The sequence below is a fragment of the Meleagris gallopavo genome, chromosome 1, assembly GCF_905368555.1.
Source record: "Meleagris gallopavo chromosome 1, MGAL_WU_HG_1.1, whole genome shotgun sequence".
In the NCBI taxonomy this organism is placed as follows: Eukaryota; Metazoa; Chordata; class Aves; order Galliformes; family Phasianidae; genus Meleagris; species Meleagris gallopavo.
This window is the reverse complement of record NC_139404.1, coordinates 61257671-61275088: the sequence shown is the minus strand read 5'-3', so window position 1 is coordinate 61275088 and position 17418 is coordinate 61257671. Positions and strand designations below refer to the sequence as shown.

Here is a 17418-nt window from a genome sequence, read left to right as displayed (position 1 = left end):
TGTCTTAGTTTGGGTTCAGTGTAAGCCTTGTTCTGCACACAGCATATACATGTGCAGCCAGATGTGTGTACACGTGTATTTGTTGTCTTTCTAGTTAAATATTACCTGAAATCTTTAAATGCCTGTTTGTTTGTTGTACGCAGTCATTCTGCTTCCTCAATTGTATCTATTTTTGTTTCTTTTTCCTGCTGCAGTAATAAATCCCACTCCATCAAACTTGAACTAATCTTTAGGTTTTAAAAAGGCAGCTGCAGTTCCTGAGACATCCCATACATTCAGTAGGAATTACACAAGTAAATTTCCCCAAAGATTGATAATGTTTCTTTTCTGTTTGCCTATCAACCCTATAAATGCATGTTACCTTTAAGGAGAGTAGAAAAGGGTCATTTCTTTCTGACCCATACATACTCTGCCAGCTCTCCTGTGTCAGACTGTGCACCCACAAGACAAATCAGGGCTGCTTGTTGATCTGATTTAAAACTGTCCTAACAAAAAAAATATATATATATATATTTTTGGCACACTGTGGACAGTGTGGTGCAAGGAAGGGTTCAGGGATGCACATCTGCGTAGAATGGGCAAAATCCACAGCTAAACTGGATTGACTGTAATGGGGAACTGTATCATTAGATAGCTAGCAGCCTTTCTCTTGTCAAAGTCTTTTTAAGATTTTATGAGAAAACAACAGTTTTTCCTCATGTTTGCAGATAGAAAAGTGAAGGCAGTGGTAAAATTTACCTTTCAACCTACTATAGGGCAATCATTTTCCATATGAAAAAAGGAGCTTTCAGTAACTGAGGACCCTTTAGTTGTCTCCCCTCCCTCTCTTCTCCAAGTGTTTTGTTTGTCCTGTCTTTCACTTGCCTAGTTCAGTCGTGAGAATTTACTGCTGCTGAGGTCCAACTATTCTTTCACTATTTTCTGTGTTGTGTCTCATAGGAAAATTTTTGTGTGCCTCTTTGCTTAAAAAAAAAAAAAAAAAAAAAAAGCTTCCTCCTTTTAATTCTGAGGAATATATGTATCCTGTGCTACAGAGCTAATCCATTAGAGCCAGTTGAGGGATTGCCTTTGGAGAGGTTTTTTTCCCCTTATTTTTCTGAAGTTGTCTTGGCCCAAGGCCTCATGACAAGTCAGGTGGATCTTTGTCCTTCTCACTCTGATGTCGTTTAAAAACTCTCTCTCTGCATTGCTAATGGAGTCTTTCTGCCACTTCTTTTAATCTTTTATTTACTTCCTTTGACCTAACATCACAATATGAGTTGTACTGAGTATCTTACTATCTTTATTGCACTAACTGTGGTTAAATGAGTTAATATGAATATATAGAGACTTAAATCTTCCCTATGGGAGCCAAGTTATTATTGTCAGTTTTAGAATATTCTTCTTAATAAAATACTTATCTTTCATTATGACTTCTTTGCTGCTTGCATTATCAACAAAGTAAGACGAAGTCTATTTGACTAGGAAATTGGTCTGTGATTGTTATTAAGCTCATAATTTGTTGCCTGCAGAGATACAGGGATCCTGATGCTGGATATCCTGGGGAGCAGAGTCCCAGACAGGAAAGGGTAAACAGCATGAACAAATGGCATGGATGCTGATGACACAATGCCGTGTGATGGGATGTGTGCAATTCAGGAGGCAGATGTACCACGTAATGAAACACACTTACCTAATGCTGCTGTTAACACGCTGCAACTGCAATTAGGAGTGACTATTTCTGTGTGATGTCTATATAAATGCTTAACAAGCCTTTATCAACAGTTTGCTATACGCTTTTATTTTGCCATGTATATTTGGCACTTGAGCTCTTCCCGTTCTTCTTTTTCTCTTACACCTCTTTATTGGAGTATGCTATGGCTGTAGCAGAACAAGAAAAGTTATGTTTTGTGCTAATTCATGCGAACACAGTTGCATTGTGTTTGCTGCTTGCTTTCTGGATGGTTAAACAACTGGCATTCCATCCTGCCTCCTACAGGCCAAAGATGAGGCATTATGTAGTATGGAGACTTTGAAGCCTTCTTATTAATGGAATATTCAACGGGCTAAGTGGTTCAGTATTATGCAGAAGCATGGGAAAAGGAGAGAGAAGCATTCAAAAGAACGAGCTGATTTGAATTCACATTGGCAAATTAATTGACATTCCAGTAAAGGCTTTTAATGAATGAAGTCATAAATGATAGCCAGCTATGAAACTGTTACAACTTAAAATGCGTTCTACACAAAAGGCACTTGTGGGCCGAATGTTTTCTGACAGGCAGTGGAAAATGAATGAGTGTGTGTCTGCAGTGACACAGAACCCGCAGCTTTATAATAGGCCCTAGTTTTATTGAAAATGATCTAGTAGAGAGGAGTAGGTGGAACTGAAAGCAGCTGAAAATAGAGAGCATTATTAATGCGTTTGAATGGGAAAAGTGTTTCTCACTGATTGGGTGTGAACCCAGTTTTCTGTTCTGCTTTGAAGAACAGTTAACAACATGTAGCAGCACTCTGGCTTTCTTGACAGATCAAGCCTGAGGTTTCTTCACACTCGCTTGTAGATCCCGCTCCATTTACTTTTGAATGCTGCAAACATATTAGCTGAAGGCTACGTGGTGTTGCAAGTGATACTCCTGCTCTGTACAGCAGGCCCCAAGCCAGGTCTTTTTTCCATGTTAGCAAGACTGATACGAAGGACCAGAATAGCAGAGGTGTGAAATGTTGTGCCTGTGGTGTGTTGACATGGCAATTCAGACAAGTGCAGAAGCAGCGTTGAAACTTCTGTGGTAGTTTGATTTTGCTATGCTTTGCATCAACCAGCCAGTCTCGTTAACCATCCTCTCGTTGGTGGGTGAGTACAGCAATCTCTTTTTACATACTACCAGCACCTTTAAGGAGACTAATTCATTTTTTATGAAAACTGAAATCCATTACCCTAAAAATGTGTGTTTCTGTGCAGAAGATCTGAGAAACACAAATATATGCGGATTTAGATGTGTAAAGGAAATCCTTGACAAAAAAAGAACTGTAATGGAATGAGTTGGTGAATCAGTTCCTTTGTGCATGATAAAGCCACATCTTGATGTAGAGTGGTGGGAGTTCTTTGGATGGCAGTGCCGGAGAGCGGCTCTGTGCTTGTTGCAGCAGTGGGAGAGCTGTGAATAATGTCTAATTCAGCTGTTTTTTTCTCCTGGCCTGGAAGGTCAACATTTAGCACTTCATTAGAATAGTAATCCAGTACACAATAGAAATGAAAACAGTCTTCAGAGGGGAGCTTCTTTCACTGCTCTGCATGTGAATTTCATACCTTTTGTCTGGCTTTCCTTTGGGGCCTTTTTATTTTTTTCCTCTGGTTTATTTACTTCCTCCGTCCTTCCTTATCTCACAGAGATCTCCTCGTTTATTTTCTGATGACCAAGTGCCTGAGAATGTTGAACAAAGGGCATGTCAGCTGGCTGCCCTCCTGGAGCCCAGGCCTGCAGCGAGGCATCAGGTACCTACAGCCCCGCTGTCTATGAGCTGCTGTACCAGTGGGTCAGTGTGGGGACTGCTGGCATCTGGGGTCACACGGGTAGAAGAGCTCACCGAAATACAGGGACCGTTGCTGCTCACAGTCCTGTGGATAAAAACGAAAGAGCAAGTTTATTTCGTGTAGTATTTTTTTATCAGACTTGACAGCTTTAATAGTCTCCTTGATGAATGCTTCTGTTATACAAAACAGTGTAATCAATAGGGTAAAAAGCAGCCTCCAAGCTTCAGAGCACATGCTGAAAAACGAGCTGGACTCCAGATCAAATCATCTCACAGTGCTCGTTTACCAGTCAGTTGCTCCCCAATTTTATTTGCTGCTGGAAGCAAGAATACATGCATTTTCCAAGCATAACTCCTGGCTCTGAAGTACGACTTTTGTGCCCATACTTCCTGCATTATTATTTCCAACAGCAGAGTTGGTGGCTTGTGCCGATTTTCTTTGATTCAGCTGTATACTTTCGGTTTGTTTTTGTGCTTAATTTTTTCTCCTGTTTGTCTTCTCAGACTTATGGGAGTGTGCCAGTTTGAACTGTGGCTTCTTTTGTTCTCGTTCCTTGCCCCATTTCTGTTTTTGGTTATCTTCAGCAGCCTTTGGCAAACTGGAGAGTACTTTTAGAAAACACTATCAACTTAACTGATTTTTTTTTGCAGAATTTATGGTTTTGATTTAATTATGCAAAATTAAACTGTCTTCTTGAACAGGAGTATAAACAGTCCTATAACTTTTACTGGTGGACATAACTTTTCCAAGACATCTCAAAGGGAAATGTGTAACAAATAAGTCACTTTTAACTGCTGTTCTTTGGGGATGCAGTCTTTGCTGATTTGATAATTAAAATCAGTGAAGCTGTTCTCCAGGAAGGAAGAGTGAACCTTTGGCTGGATTTGAGATAGGATGTTGGAGACACAGAAGAAACCATGTAAGTGTTGGTAAGGGGACTGCTTTAAACATACCAGCATCTATTTGTTAATGGGTGACACAAATGAAGATCTCAGGCATGATCTGAGGATAGCATGCTCGTATGTGTTTCATTACTGTGTAGAAATAATGGTACAGAAGTTAACATCTGGACCCAGACACCTACTTCCTACCTTCTTGCTATCTAGCACTTTCAGGCTCATTTTGAGGGTGGAGAAGATTAACAGTATTGCATTGCAGAGAAAAAAAATCTTAATTCTATACAGTGTAGAATTAAGGAGGAGAGAAAATATAGTGAAGATGGAGAACACAAAGTAGAGGAAAGGATAAAGAGAGTAAGGCAGAGATTAAGATGGAAACAGATGTTGGAACACTGCAGACAATGACAGATCATAGTGTGGGATTTAGGGAAAGAAATCGAGAAAAAGTAGAGTACTAAGAAAGCTCAGGGAAAGTAGGAAATTTTCAGAAAAGCAATTTGATTAAATATGGATGATCTTAAGTACAGAAAATCACAGAATCACAGATTCTGTGATCAGTGTTTTAATATACTGTTATATTTCTGAAAACCCACCTATTTTTTATTGTGCTCAATAGGTTTAATCAACAAGCTAGAATTTTCTAAGTGGCTACAAATTACTATTTTTGTGAGTCATGTAGCTTCATGACATTTATTTTTGTCCTTTTTGTAGTGCAAAACATAATTTTCTTTTAAAAGAAATCAAATGTTTGAAATTTACATATTTTTTTCTTCCAGATAGTAATTTTAAGGAATACACAGTTCCTACCAGTATTGCCTGATATACCTCGCTACCATTTTTTTTTTTTTCCTATTTACATTAAGTGTATTGGAAGGTGGGCATTAGTTAGCCATAAAGGTAATGAGAAGAGTATGTTAGGAGCCCATATCTTCTTCCTCCTGTGAAGGGCCCATTTCAGAAGGATGGATATTCTCAGTTAGAGATTTGCCACTTGGTAAACAGAAATAGCAGATTACATTATATTGTTTAGTTATTTTTACTGTGGTGTTTCAAATCTGCTACATTAAATTTTATACTGGAAATCTGGTGATGCTTGTTGGCAACAGTTACAAGTTAATTTCTCCCACCTCCAAGGGGAGCAGGATCTTTTTTTTTTTTTTTTTTTTTTGCATTTATAGTTAAAATGTAGAAGAGGTCTCATGTGGCCTGAAATAGAATCCTAGTGTCTTGAGCCAGTAATACGGAACAACAGGAGATACAGGAGGAACAGAGGAAATTGATCTGGGATCTGTGCCAGTGGCTTAGTTGGTTGGGTTACAGAAGGCTGGACATCTGTGGAAGTAGGTAACTGCTTCCAAATGGCCCTCAGTGACTTAAAACATAATAAAGGACAAATTAAGAATAACATACTCTGCCTCACTAGGGAGAAATTGAAGATGCACTGGACATTTTTTTTCTAAGTTGTCCTACAAATGTCATTAAGAATTCTTTTTTTTTTCTTTTGTGGTGGGCAGAAGGGCCTGAATTTTTGTTTTTATTTTCACCTGGTTTTCCTTCATATCTATGTATGATTGTTGTGATTCTCATTTTATTTTTTAGCCTGAGACTGAGCCATCTCGCCGATTCTTTGTTGACCAGTGGGAGCTCTCCCTTAGCCTCCGTTCTTCTAATCGCCCTTCTTCACCTTCATCTGACTCTCTTCGACAGGTAGCATTGGCCTGAGCATTGCTAGGTGCACTCAGCTGTGTCACTTACCCACCCTGGGCTCACCGGCCAAGGACAAACCACAAGAGATGGCTAGGCTTGCAACACTTCACCTGCAAAATGCAATGTCTGTGCATATTCATGCACAACTGAGAAATCAGGCAGCCTGTGGCATAGCTTGTTGTCAACCATAAAGCAGTTTTAAACTAAGTATATGTAACTTTTGGTGCAAATGTAAAAGCTTCTGGTTCATCTTGCTCTCAAATTGTTTGTTGTTTTTTGTTTTGTTTTTTTTTTGAGCACTAATAGTCTAGCTTTGGAATAAAGCTTTTTTGTTTTGCTTGCTGCTTTTGTTGAGATTCTGGGCCAAAGTACAGAATGGGCTTGTGTGTATATGCTTCATCTATAGTATGAAATAGAGAATACTTTGGCTTGCTGAAAAATCACTAGGAATGTCATCTAGTTGCAGTTGTCGTGCTGGAAAACAAAAGGAGTTTGATTTGACCTAAGCTGAAGTGGTTCTTTGTTCACTGCTGAAAATGTTTCAGAACGTTGCATATCTTGAAGACATTTTCCCAAGGAAAGTTGAAATCCTCCATTTAAAATCCACTATTAGACCAGTTGCCATGTGTAGATAGAGAAATCAGAATCACAGAACCTAAAATCAAAATTTGAGCAATTACATTTCCAGCACCAAATAGTCTCAGATGTTGTGAGTTAAGATTAGCATAATCAGTTTTCAGGCACAGAACTTTATATGTGCTGATAGAAATTTAAAGATCCTGAAGCACCTGCAGTTAAGCTTGGATGAAGGTTTCAAATCGAACCTGTTTAGTTGAAATGCAGTTTCAACTGAAAGAAAATGTCTGTTGAAAGCACTTGCTTCCCCTGGAAAAGTTTGAAAATTCTATAAGACAAATTGTGTTATTACTTGCATACGTAAGTACTGCAAGTGCTCGACATTTTGGGCTGGATTTAGGAGACAAGCTTGTAAGAGGAATGAGTATAAATTCTTTGTGGGCAGAAATAAACCTCCTTTATTGTAGTGACATAGCTCTTGAGGAATTAGGACTTCAGTGATAGCAGCTACAATCTCTGATGGCCAAGCATGCCATTTGCAGACCCTTTTCCCTCTGAAATACCATTCTGTGATGGATTTCAGATTTTTGTGATGCTTCCTGCTTTTCTCGTGTCTGAATATATGAAGGTCTTAAACATTTCTAAAAGGCTAATAACCACACTTGTGAAACATATACTGCGTTGTTAGTTATGGGAAATAACTAGTTCTAGTATGGTAATGGAAATTTTGAGAGAAGAGTTCAGTCTTTTACTTCAAGATACTGTTATCCTAGTGATTTTGCACTTGTCAGAAGGCAGTGTCTTTCTGCTCCTTCATTTCCTGAGGAGACTCCAGCTAGGAACATTCATAATACTTCTTAGTTTGGAAAAGGAAAATTGCTTGGCGTGCTCTTTGCTGCTCTACTGAGTCAAATTCGTGGTGTTTGCAGTGTGATTAAGCTAACATGGATGTAAGCACATAATTCTCTTAATCGTGTAATTACTGATGATGGCTGAAATTATTTCCATTGAAAATCACTTCCTCTGCTCCTGCAGTGACTGAACATGGCTTGCAAACTCTCATTTTAGACCATCTAGTGTAACTGCCAACATGCCTAGGTTTCTCAAAATACTGGAGAGTTTTTAGCTATCCACAGTTATTGCATCAGTCAATACCCGTGATGGAGAAAAGCCGAATCATAAAGCCATGTTCAGTGTTGAGTGAATACATGTTCCAGATGTTTGCAGGTATGGCTTTAAAGTGTTGGATGAGATTCTTGCCATCATTTTCCATATAAACTTCTATGTATTTTTAACTTTGGAAAAATGATAGTTTTGAATGACTGTGAGTTCCTGAGCTAAGGATTTCTTCCTACTCTGTGAATGCACTTTAAATTAATTCTTTTCAGATGCTAATCATATAAATAAACTGTTGCAATCAGCATGTTACATTAGACTCTACGACATGTCTTCCAAAATATCTTTGATTCTGATACCAATTTTACCTGGAACCTCAAATCTTTGTCTATATTTGGTTTCATCTTTGAGAAATGAATCTGCTCAGGTTTCCAGGTGCAAAGTACCCCATAAGCTAGAAAAAACTTGGCTTTCTTCATCATCGTAGTATTTCTAGAGCACTTAGAGAATGCAAAACGCAAACCTTCTTTTTCATAGTTGCAGTTGATATTGGACTGTTCCAGTGATTACTGATGACACTAGCATTGCTGTTACTACTTGTCACTCCATATTGTCCACTGTCTTGGCATGGTTTCACCTCTCTGCACCTTTTCACCACCTAACCTATTATCATTTTAGTCATTTTTATAATTTTATTTCTTTTTCTTTTCTCACTTCCCTTTTGTTTTACTCCATCCATCTGGTAGAAGTATATAAAGATGTACACAGGCGGAGTGAGCTCATTGGCTGAGCAGATAGCCAATCAGCTTCAAAGGAAAGAGCAACCCAAAACCCTTCTAGACAAGAAGGAACTGGTAAGATGATGTGCAGAAGATGATGTGTGTTTGTGATTAGATGTACTGTAGATCTGAAGTATTGTGAGTGTCCAGTTGTTAGTACAGCTGGTGGATCCATAGTAGCTTTGTAAAAGACTCAACTTCCCTTTCTCCATCCACCCTCTCTCTTGTCCTCATTTTCCTTGCAAAATTGCTGAAATCTAATCTCAGCACTCAAGGATTGGCTACAACCAGTTGACAAACTGGTGGTCATATTTGTGAAGATGTATTTGTTCCATTGTGGCTACTTTAACGTTGTTTATTAGAGGAGGTACTAGTTTTGGTCTAAGAATTGCAGTTTGAGGGTTTCTTAACGGTTTTGCCTTTCTATCATATGCCTCCCTCAGTCATTTATTTCAAGGTCACTGTTAATAGTACTTGTGTCCACTTTTCCATCCAGAGCCTAATTTACTCCTCACATATATAGGCATGACATCCTAGGACCTTCTTCACTGGAGTTCAAGGTCAGTTTTTGGTTTCCTGGCTAAATCTGAATTGTGTCACAGCACTGCAGCATCCATGTGTCAAAGAACAGCAGCATCCAGATGCTCCCATACCTGCAAAGATGAAGAGAGAATATGACCATGATCTCTTGTTGAGAATGGACACACACAAATTTAATCACGCCTGTATCTGTCTAGGGCTCACTCAAAAAGGAGTTCCCCCAGAACCTGGGAGGCAGTGATGTCTGTTACTTCTGCCGCAAGCGAGTCTATGTGATGGAAAGGCTGAGTGCTGAAGGCAAGTTCTTCCACCGCAGTTGCTTCAAGTGTGAATACTGTGCCACCACTCTGCGGTTGTCATCTTACGCCTATGATATTGAAGATGGTAAGAGAAATTGCCTTTTTGTAAGAATTCTCTTAACTGTCCTGGAAGTTTGTCAAGTGATTTCACAGCTCGCTGTGTGCTTAGAAATTATTTGGTGAGTTAAGAGATGGAGTAACTTCAGTTCCAGAGATATCTTCTCAAATTGTTAAAGCTCTGTGGCCAGGTAATGCTGAGAGCTGTGAGGAGTTAATGTAAGAATAGCTGCTGGAATGGAAAGAAACAAATAGTATTTGAAGGCTTTAAAATGGTTTAGCAGCTATCTTTTAAGGCTAGATCCTTTCATTCCTTCGATGACATTTAAATGAAGAAACAGTTTTAAATGAGTTTAGTTTTAAATTTAGTTTGGTTTTGTTTGAGAGAACATAACATGTTGCAGGCAGACATAATCACCTTTTACTTTTTAAGAGAACACAGCAGTAAAATTCTACATTTTAGATATAACAAAAGAAGAAGTTTATAATCAACTATGATTATAATCAGCTATGATAATTGATAATTACAGACTAAGTTATATTTTAGTGTGGAAAAATAGGACATGTAAGTTGAGTAGGGATAGGTCAATGCTAAATATATGGAGAAAGAATTAGTTACTGAAAGTTGAGAAAAATAATTTTTTCTTTCTGTGTCTGATAGACTGAGGAGCAAGAAATATGATTACCAAATTAATAAATTTATTGATGACTCAGTTAAGAAAGTCCAATATTCAAAGGATTAAAAGGAAAGCATTAGATATACAAAACAGATCTGAGAAACCAGACAGTATGGCAGCAGTTGAAACTTACTTTAGCACCCAGAAGATGAGCATGTTGAAAATTATAATTTCAAATTGCAAGTCACTTTTGAAGAGTAACATCCTTCAAAGAGTGGCAGTGTTATATTTGTTGCTTGTTAGCAGAAAATTCACATTTTCTGAAGAAGTAAGGTGTCTTAGATAAAACTTTATGTATATCAAGAAGTATAACTTTTACCTTCTTTCACAGCTGTCATTTATCTTTGCTCTGATCTCGGTAATAAAATATGTACAAAATGATGTAAAACTAGAGAGATATTAGATGGAGAGGCTTCTACACCAGAAATGATGATGTAGAAATAAAAATAACAGGAAAAAGTACTACAAAAAAATGATATTTTTCCACATTGATTGAGTTAAAGATGAAGTAAAAATTGTAAGCTGTATGCTGCAGGATGAAACTTCAGAATACTCTCTGCAGACTGAAAAGTTCTAAAATTGATGGATATCTGCGTTGAATATTTTTGAAAATACTGACAGTGGCCATGGATACATCAGCTAGGCTTATGGGGCAAACAGAACCAACATAATATTTCTACTGAAGATGAATTATATAGTGACCTTTAGTAATGGGCTTGGATCACAAAGAATTGAGGAATTTAGAATCATCAAACCAGGCACCCAGTAAGGAATAGAAAACCCATTATTACTTGTCCAGAATGACAGCGGACTTGACTTGTAAGTTTAAAGGGGCCAGTGATAATTTTGAAATCTATGTGTAAAATCAACAGCTTGGTCAATTATCAAAGCTGGGACAAGGCAGTTATTGAGCACTGCTCTTATTTTGTGCATTCCGAAGTCATGGGGTACCTGATTAAATGTGCTGTAGCAAGCTGAGCTCTTCTGTCTGTTGTATGTGCTGAAACAGTTTTTGCCACCAGACTTAGCGATTCTCTCCGCCGACCAGCTTATGTACACACTTATGGCCAGACAGCTCACAATGAAACAAACACAAAGCTTGGAGTCTCAGCACATCTACAGCATTGATTCCGGTTAACGATTTCATATGTATACATACCAAATGTGACCACATAGAAACATGTGTTATTGTCACTAATCATTGTGAAAATGTAGCTCATGTTTCATTCTGGATTTGTTTTGAAAGAAAAGACAATATATATGCATGCAGTTGCTGTTCATCTAGCTCCTCCGACTGAGAGTGTCCTGTAGTGTTTTACAGTCAGCATCGGGTTCAAAGCCTGAGTATGTAAGGGTTTTGCTGTTGTTTCCCTTGTCAGATGTTTCCCCCTGAAACAATTTGAAAGACTCCACATTAATAAATGTTTATTTAAGCAGGCAGTTTTGAAAAGATAGCATTTACCACCTTTCTGTCATAAAACAAATCATTAGAAAATATTGTGCTAGTACCAGCTCAGAGAAACTGTGGAAGGCAGCAAAGGTCAGAGTATAGATTTGAAATGTGTTAGGAAGGTTGTAGGAACAGGATCTTAGAAGGTATGCTGTGAGCTGCATACACTTAGCAGGATACAGTAGCAAAAGTACATGGGAAGATAACTGTGTCATCAATTTGCTTCTATTATTATTATTTGCATTGGGGTATCACTAGTGCTGCTTTGTCTTTAGGATAGTGTTCAGATACTGGTGAAAACCCATCTAGACTTCTGGAGTGTTACTAAAACATTAGTGTCACAACAGGTCTTACTTGTGAAAATGACTCATTGCTCGATGGCCCTTTCTGCAAGTAACTACGATCCGTTTTCGGAGATGGTTCTTTGGGAGTTAATGCCCTTCTCTCCCTCTTTCCTCTGCTGGTTGTATTCATTCTTGCTTTTTCCAAAAGTGCTTCTGCCAGCTTTTCATGTGATGATTTCTTTGTTCCTCACACACTGCCGCATTGTTAGCATGTGATACCACACAAGCCTCACAGCTTTGCTTTGGTGTTTGATAGGATATTATGCTCAGTGGCTGTCAGGCACCCAATGAAAGGGAAGCTAGTTAGGCAGGGGAGAGAGGAGGGCTGGAGTTAAAACTTCAGATAGTGCTTGTCTCAGTGCATACTGATTAAACTAGAGAAAGGAAAGACAACGGAAAATAAGTTGCAGTGAGATGGACATTTATATTGTGTTAAGGTGATGTGTTCTCATTGTTGACCATCATTAATGTTCCGTCTGCAGGTAAATTCTACTGTAAGCCCCACTACTGTTACCGACTCTCCGGTTATGCTCAAAGGAAGAGGCCAGCAGTGTCAGGAAAGGTAACTCATTCTTTTCATCTGGCATGTTGATTCTTAACACTGAAAGACTAAATATGTTTTTCTTTTTGTGAAGCTAGAAAAATTCAGAATGCATCAAATGGCATTGTTATGTCATAATGTCCTACAGTTCTATAAATTTTCATTAAAAGCTTGCAACTATCACTTCTCTTTTCATGGTTCTTATTATAAAACGATTACTGATCCACTCAGAACAGTATTTTCATTTGTATTCTTGTTATACTGAAATGCTTATTTAGTCCATGTAGAGACTAAATAACTTACGTTGCTGGTTTTGCTTTTCCTTAAGATTAAACAAATTATTTGCATTTCTTCTGAAACTTGAAGTTCTAACTCACACTTGCATAGACTATAAAGATGATGTTCTGTCTTTTCTGAATGTTTGCTGTCTGTCAGTGTGAACTCGTATGGAAAGAAAGGGTAACCTTTTCCCTATATTATTGTAATGGAAGCATTTGTGTTTTAAACATAGGCCCAAGACCTACAGTGTAATACAGAAAGGTGTCTCTGCTTTTGTCTTTATAATCCAGGGCATATTAGACTTAATTTGTCTCCTCAACTCACTTTTCAGAATTTTTGCATTCTCGATGTGAGCAAGCTCTGTGGTAGTCTCTTTGCATTGAAGTTCTGTTAAGATTGAATGCTACAAACTGACTTTCCCTGTTAGATGATGTTTTCCTTTGTGGTGGTGGTGGTGGTGATCTTTCTGCTTGCCTGTCAAGTTTTGTTAGTACAAGCTAGAACTGTGCACATTTTTGGAAGGGCTAGGGATCCATCTCAAAATTTGTGCCATTCTTCCAGCCAAAAGGAAAGACCAAAAGTGAAACATGTTATGTATCCCAGATGAGCAGACTTCAGGGATCCTACTGCTTTGACTTTCTTGGATATCCAGCTTGTTTTTTGGGGTTTTAAGCCTATTGAGAAGGAGCATGTTTGATTCAGACCTTGCCTTTATACAGTGAACAAGGGGTATCTTAATTGCCAAAAGGATGTCTTCCTAGTTCATTGTGTTCAGTACATACAACCTCATACGAAAAGAGTATTTTCAAGGTGCTTGCAATTTTAGTATGGATTTAATTCACTTCCTCATTCTTCCAGGAAACCAAAGGACCTCTCCAGGACACCATGGCAAGTGATGGAAGTGGACGGGCAAATTCCATCTCCTCCTCAGCAGAGAGGGCCCCAGGTAGCTCCGCTTCCTTCTTTAGCAGGGTGGTGCAGTACTCTCTCGGCTTCTTTGACAGAGTTAGGGTGGCAAGCCAGCGACTGCAAAGCACAGTTTCCTGGATTGGGCACCAGGTAGCCCAGAACCCTTTGGACTCCTTTTTCATGTGTCAGCTGATGGCTTTTGGGGTTCCCTTTCTCTATGTCCAGTCAGAAGTTCTCGTGCAGATCTTAGGGGAGTTCTGTGGCCAGTCTGCTGACCATTAAGAATTAACGTGACCCAACTTTATAAGCTGTATAACTCTTGTGAATTGGGGTGCCGTGTGAATTTCGTGTGTTATGTGAAGTTCTCAATGTGTTATTTTGCATTGTGGCTTTGGGGGCCTAGATATTCTCATTTCTTTAAAGGACACTGTCTGAAATAGTTCCAGGAAAACACAGATCCTCAGTTAAGGGTCTCCTCTGAGTGGACCCAGATAAAGAGCTTTGTCTGTAATGTATGTACCACAATGTTGACTCAAGTTACAAGTTCTGATACACTGGAATAATTCTCAAATTGGATTTCTGTGTTTGCTTGAAATTTGGGAGTGGTTTCTCATTCTCCCAAATTTCTGTTCACTAATCTGGTACTTGAAAGGGAAGATCCCATTATCTCTGGATTGTGTCTCCTTTGGAATTCTGGGTGTCTGTGACAGCTAATGGGATGGGATTCCTTAAACTTCTTGAATTTCGTGGTGCTGACAGGTCATGGTGCTTTTCCCTTACTGCCAGATTCTGTGCTGCTCCTGGCCATGGCTTTGGGAACGAGGTAGTGAATGTGTGTGTCTCACTGTGAAGTATTTTTGCCTATTAAGTTAAAATTCTAATTCCTTCTAACATGGGAGAAGTGACTCTGCTACAAATGCTCGTTTGCCCAGCCCCTACATGCTCACTTAGTGATGTCAGAATGAGATTTGGTTCTAATATTGGTTCTAGAATGCTATGAAAACAGGAAATTAGGTGCTTTTAGAGGGAGAACATACTTAAAGGAAAAATTTAGAAATGAATGTCTTCACAATGCTAATTGAGAAAAAACATTAAAAAAATACAGGCAGATAAAAATCATGCTTATATTTGACATAATATTCTTACAAGCATTTCTAAGATGGTAACTGAACACAGAAAGTCATTCTTACTGTGTGTTGTTGACTCTTTAAATGTAGTTACACTCGCTGTTTTGTTTGTTAATGGCATGGAATTTCCATATGGCAGAATGAAGGAGAGAAAAAATGTAATGAAAAATGACAGGTCCAGAATGCCATTGACAGGTGGGATAATGACAGCATTTTTTTGTACTGTAGGCGGGGTTAAAATTGTTTACTCTAAAGGTGAAGAGCTTTTGGTTTTATGATTTTTTTTAATATAGAGCATATTCTTTAAGATGTGTGAAAAAGATATTTCTTGGAGCTGTTAATTCACAGACTATATCATAGGAAAAGTGGTTTATGGGTTGAAGCTATTGGTGATGAGAAGTGGAAGAAAGAGAGTTTAGCTGTGTATATCAATTAGTTTTTCAGTACAGTTGCTGTCGGTCTCCTTTCCTTGATTTAGTCCTTCCAACAGATCAAATTTAATTATTTGCATTTCTAGATGAGCCTTCAGCAGACAGCATCTACGTGATCAGTAAGTAGGACAAATGTTAGGCCAGGTATTTCTATCTTTCCTTATGTAGTGGTGACATAGTTGGCACCTGCGATGGCACAGTTACAAGAGCTGTAATATTTCTAGAGAAGAAAAGTAGAACAGACACCATTTTATCGAACAGCAAGACTTGAAATCTAGGTCTCCAGTTTGATGTGCCTAACTGTAGCATTGTTTTTAAATATTTTGGAGCTTTAAAGCTTTGGCTCTTGTACTGTGCAAAGTACATCATTAGGGCATATTCAGCTGGATGAAACTAGTTCATCTTTAAGGCAATGTAATATGTTGTTGTGTGTGCATGATTGAAACACCTTTAATGGTTGAAGAGTTACCTACTGCTTCTGTTGTCTCCCTCTTTCTGCTAGAAAATACCATTTATAGCTGAGATCTCATTTTCTTTATGAAGCAAGTTGTAAGTATATTTTAAAACTACTGGATTAACAAGGGTTAAGAAGCAGGAGGGGAGGCTAAATGCCATATATTTTAAAAGCAAGCTACAGTGTCATTAAGGCAGGCCAGTTCTCCATTAGTCAGTTTAACGGTCATGTGCTGTAGGTACCTCTCTTTAGCTCCAGTTCTTGCACAGTAGATGAGGAAACTTGCAATGTGTTTACAGTTCTGTATGGCTTGAAAAAAAAAAACAAACAAAAAACCCCACAATACCTCAGCTTTTGAATTGCAAAGCTTCATGATACAGTGGAAGAATAAGATACTATTTCTGAATAATCAAAGGGAGTCTCTAAGATTGCATCTTTATTTAACAACTGACTTTGAACTATGTGCATATATGCTTTCTTGTAATTTATTAACTTCTCTAAGTGAGAAACTATAGGCATTCTGCTTTCAGTAAAGTATAGAAGAATACCTTAAGCAAAAAGCTCTCTGAACTGGAGATAGTTTCCCACGCTCTGCTTTGCCCATTCGGTAGACTTACCATGAACTGGTTGTATATCTGAAAACTCTTTGGCCTCTTTTAAGGCAAGTACCAGCGACTGAGGTTGGGTAGTAGTGATTTCATACCTTGAGATCTGAGTCAGTCTTACTAGTGAGGCAGACGTTGATGAGGAGTGTAATTTGCCTCTGAAACGATTAAATGTGAAATGTGTAGGTTTAATTTTTGATGGAGTTCTAAAAATAGCTTAGAATGCAAAAGGAAGCTGTACAGCAGAAACATCAATTAATCAGTGCACAAGACAAAAGCCCCCTGGTTTTAAGTTTTGTACCCTCTGAGTTAAATTCAGTCCTGAATTGGCTTGTTCAGTGACTGTTATGACAAGCTGTGGCAGGCCTGCTTCTTAGTTGCCACAGAATCCCAAACAAATGTAAATTTTCCAGGTTTTCCCCCTACATTCAGTACCTCCTTTACCGCCAAATCTGTCCTCTTCTTTTTGTAGCCAGATTAATAATTAAAATCTGGTTGAACTCAAAATGACGTTCAGCAGCTTTGGTCAGCTTAGGTACTGTTGGTCACAACAAGCACTTTCTTGTGATGCGGTGCTAACCTGACAGGCATGCATTAACTTTGCTAAAGATGTCAGTCCCTCACTGGCTCTCTATCCCTTGTATTGCAGTGACTGTAATTATAGGGTACAATTTGTGAGAAGCAAGTTGAGTTTTTTAGCAGTCTTCTAGAAACATCGTTCTTACGAAGGTTTGCCTGGTTTGCCAGGAAGCCCATCTTATGTAGAGTCACGAGGGATGTTTTCAGGGAGCTTAGTTCTAACTGGCTCCTGCAGTACTGATCAGCCCCCTTGGATGGGGAAGTGGCAACAAGCTTTTGAGTGGTTGATGCCATTCTCTCCTGGGAAGGGAAGTTGGGGAAAGCTGGTACTTCGCTTTTGGTTCTGCTCAACTGTGGCATGCTTGTCTTAGATTCTGTAATTCTTTGTACTCTGTCTGCCTCTTTCTATCTTCTGCATTTGCCTTTGTGCCAAAATTGCTGCTGTTGCCAAGGGAAAAAAACACTTTGCTCCTCAACTGTCTCTCCCTTTCATAATCTGTAACCACCGTGTCTTGGATTTTTTTGAATATTATTTACA

General features: G+C 38.6%; 1 protein-coding gene across 14 annotated transcripts in view; it reads left to right on the top strand.

Annotated features, from left to right (window-relative positions):
• The window catches only part of MICAL3 (microtubule associated monooxygenase, calponin and LIM domain containing 3), a 155753-nt gene that overhangs the window by 73803 nt on the left and 64532 nt on the right, over window positions 1–17418 (top strand). For 9 of the 14 annotated variants that reach the window (XM_085230485.1, XM_085230508.1, XM_085230494.1 and 6 more), the window contains 7 exons: window positions 1512–1568; window positions 3368–3472; window positions 6010–6117; window positions 8556–8663; window positions 9326–9512; window positions 12438–12517; window positions 13634–13721. In XM_085230485.1, coding sequence (XP_085086611.1) covers window positions 1512–1568; window positions 3368–3472; window positions 6010–6117; window positions 8556–8663; window positions 9326–9512; window positions 12438–12517; window positions 13634–13721 — 733 coding nt within the window. The remainder of the gene's footprint in view (window positions 1–1511; window positions 1569–3367; window positions 3473–6009; window positions 6118–8555; window positions 8664–9325; window positions 9513–12437; window positions 12518–13633; window positions 13722–17418) is intronic. The other 5 variants (XM_085230538.1, XM_085230526.1, XM_085230521.1 and 2 more) reach the window with 2 other exon arrangements.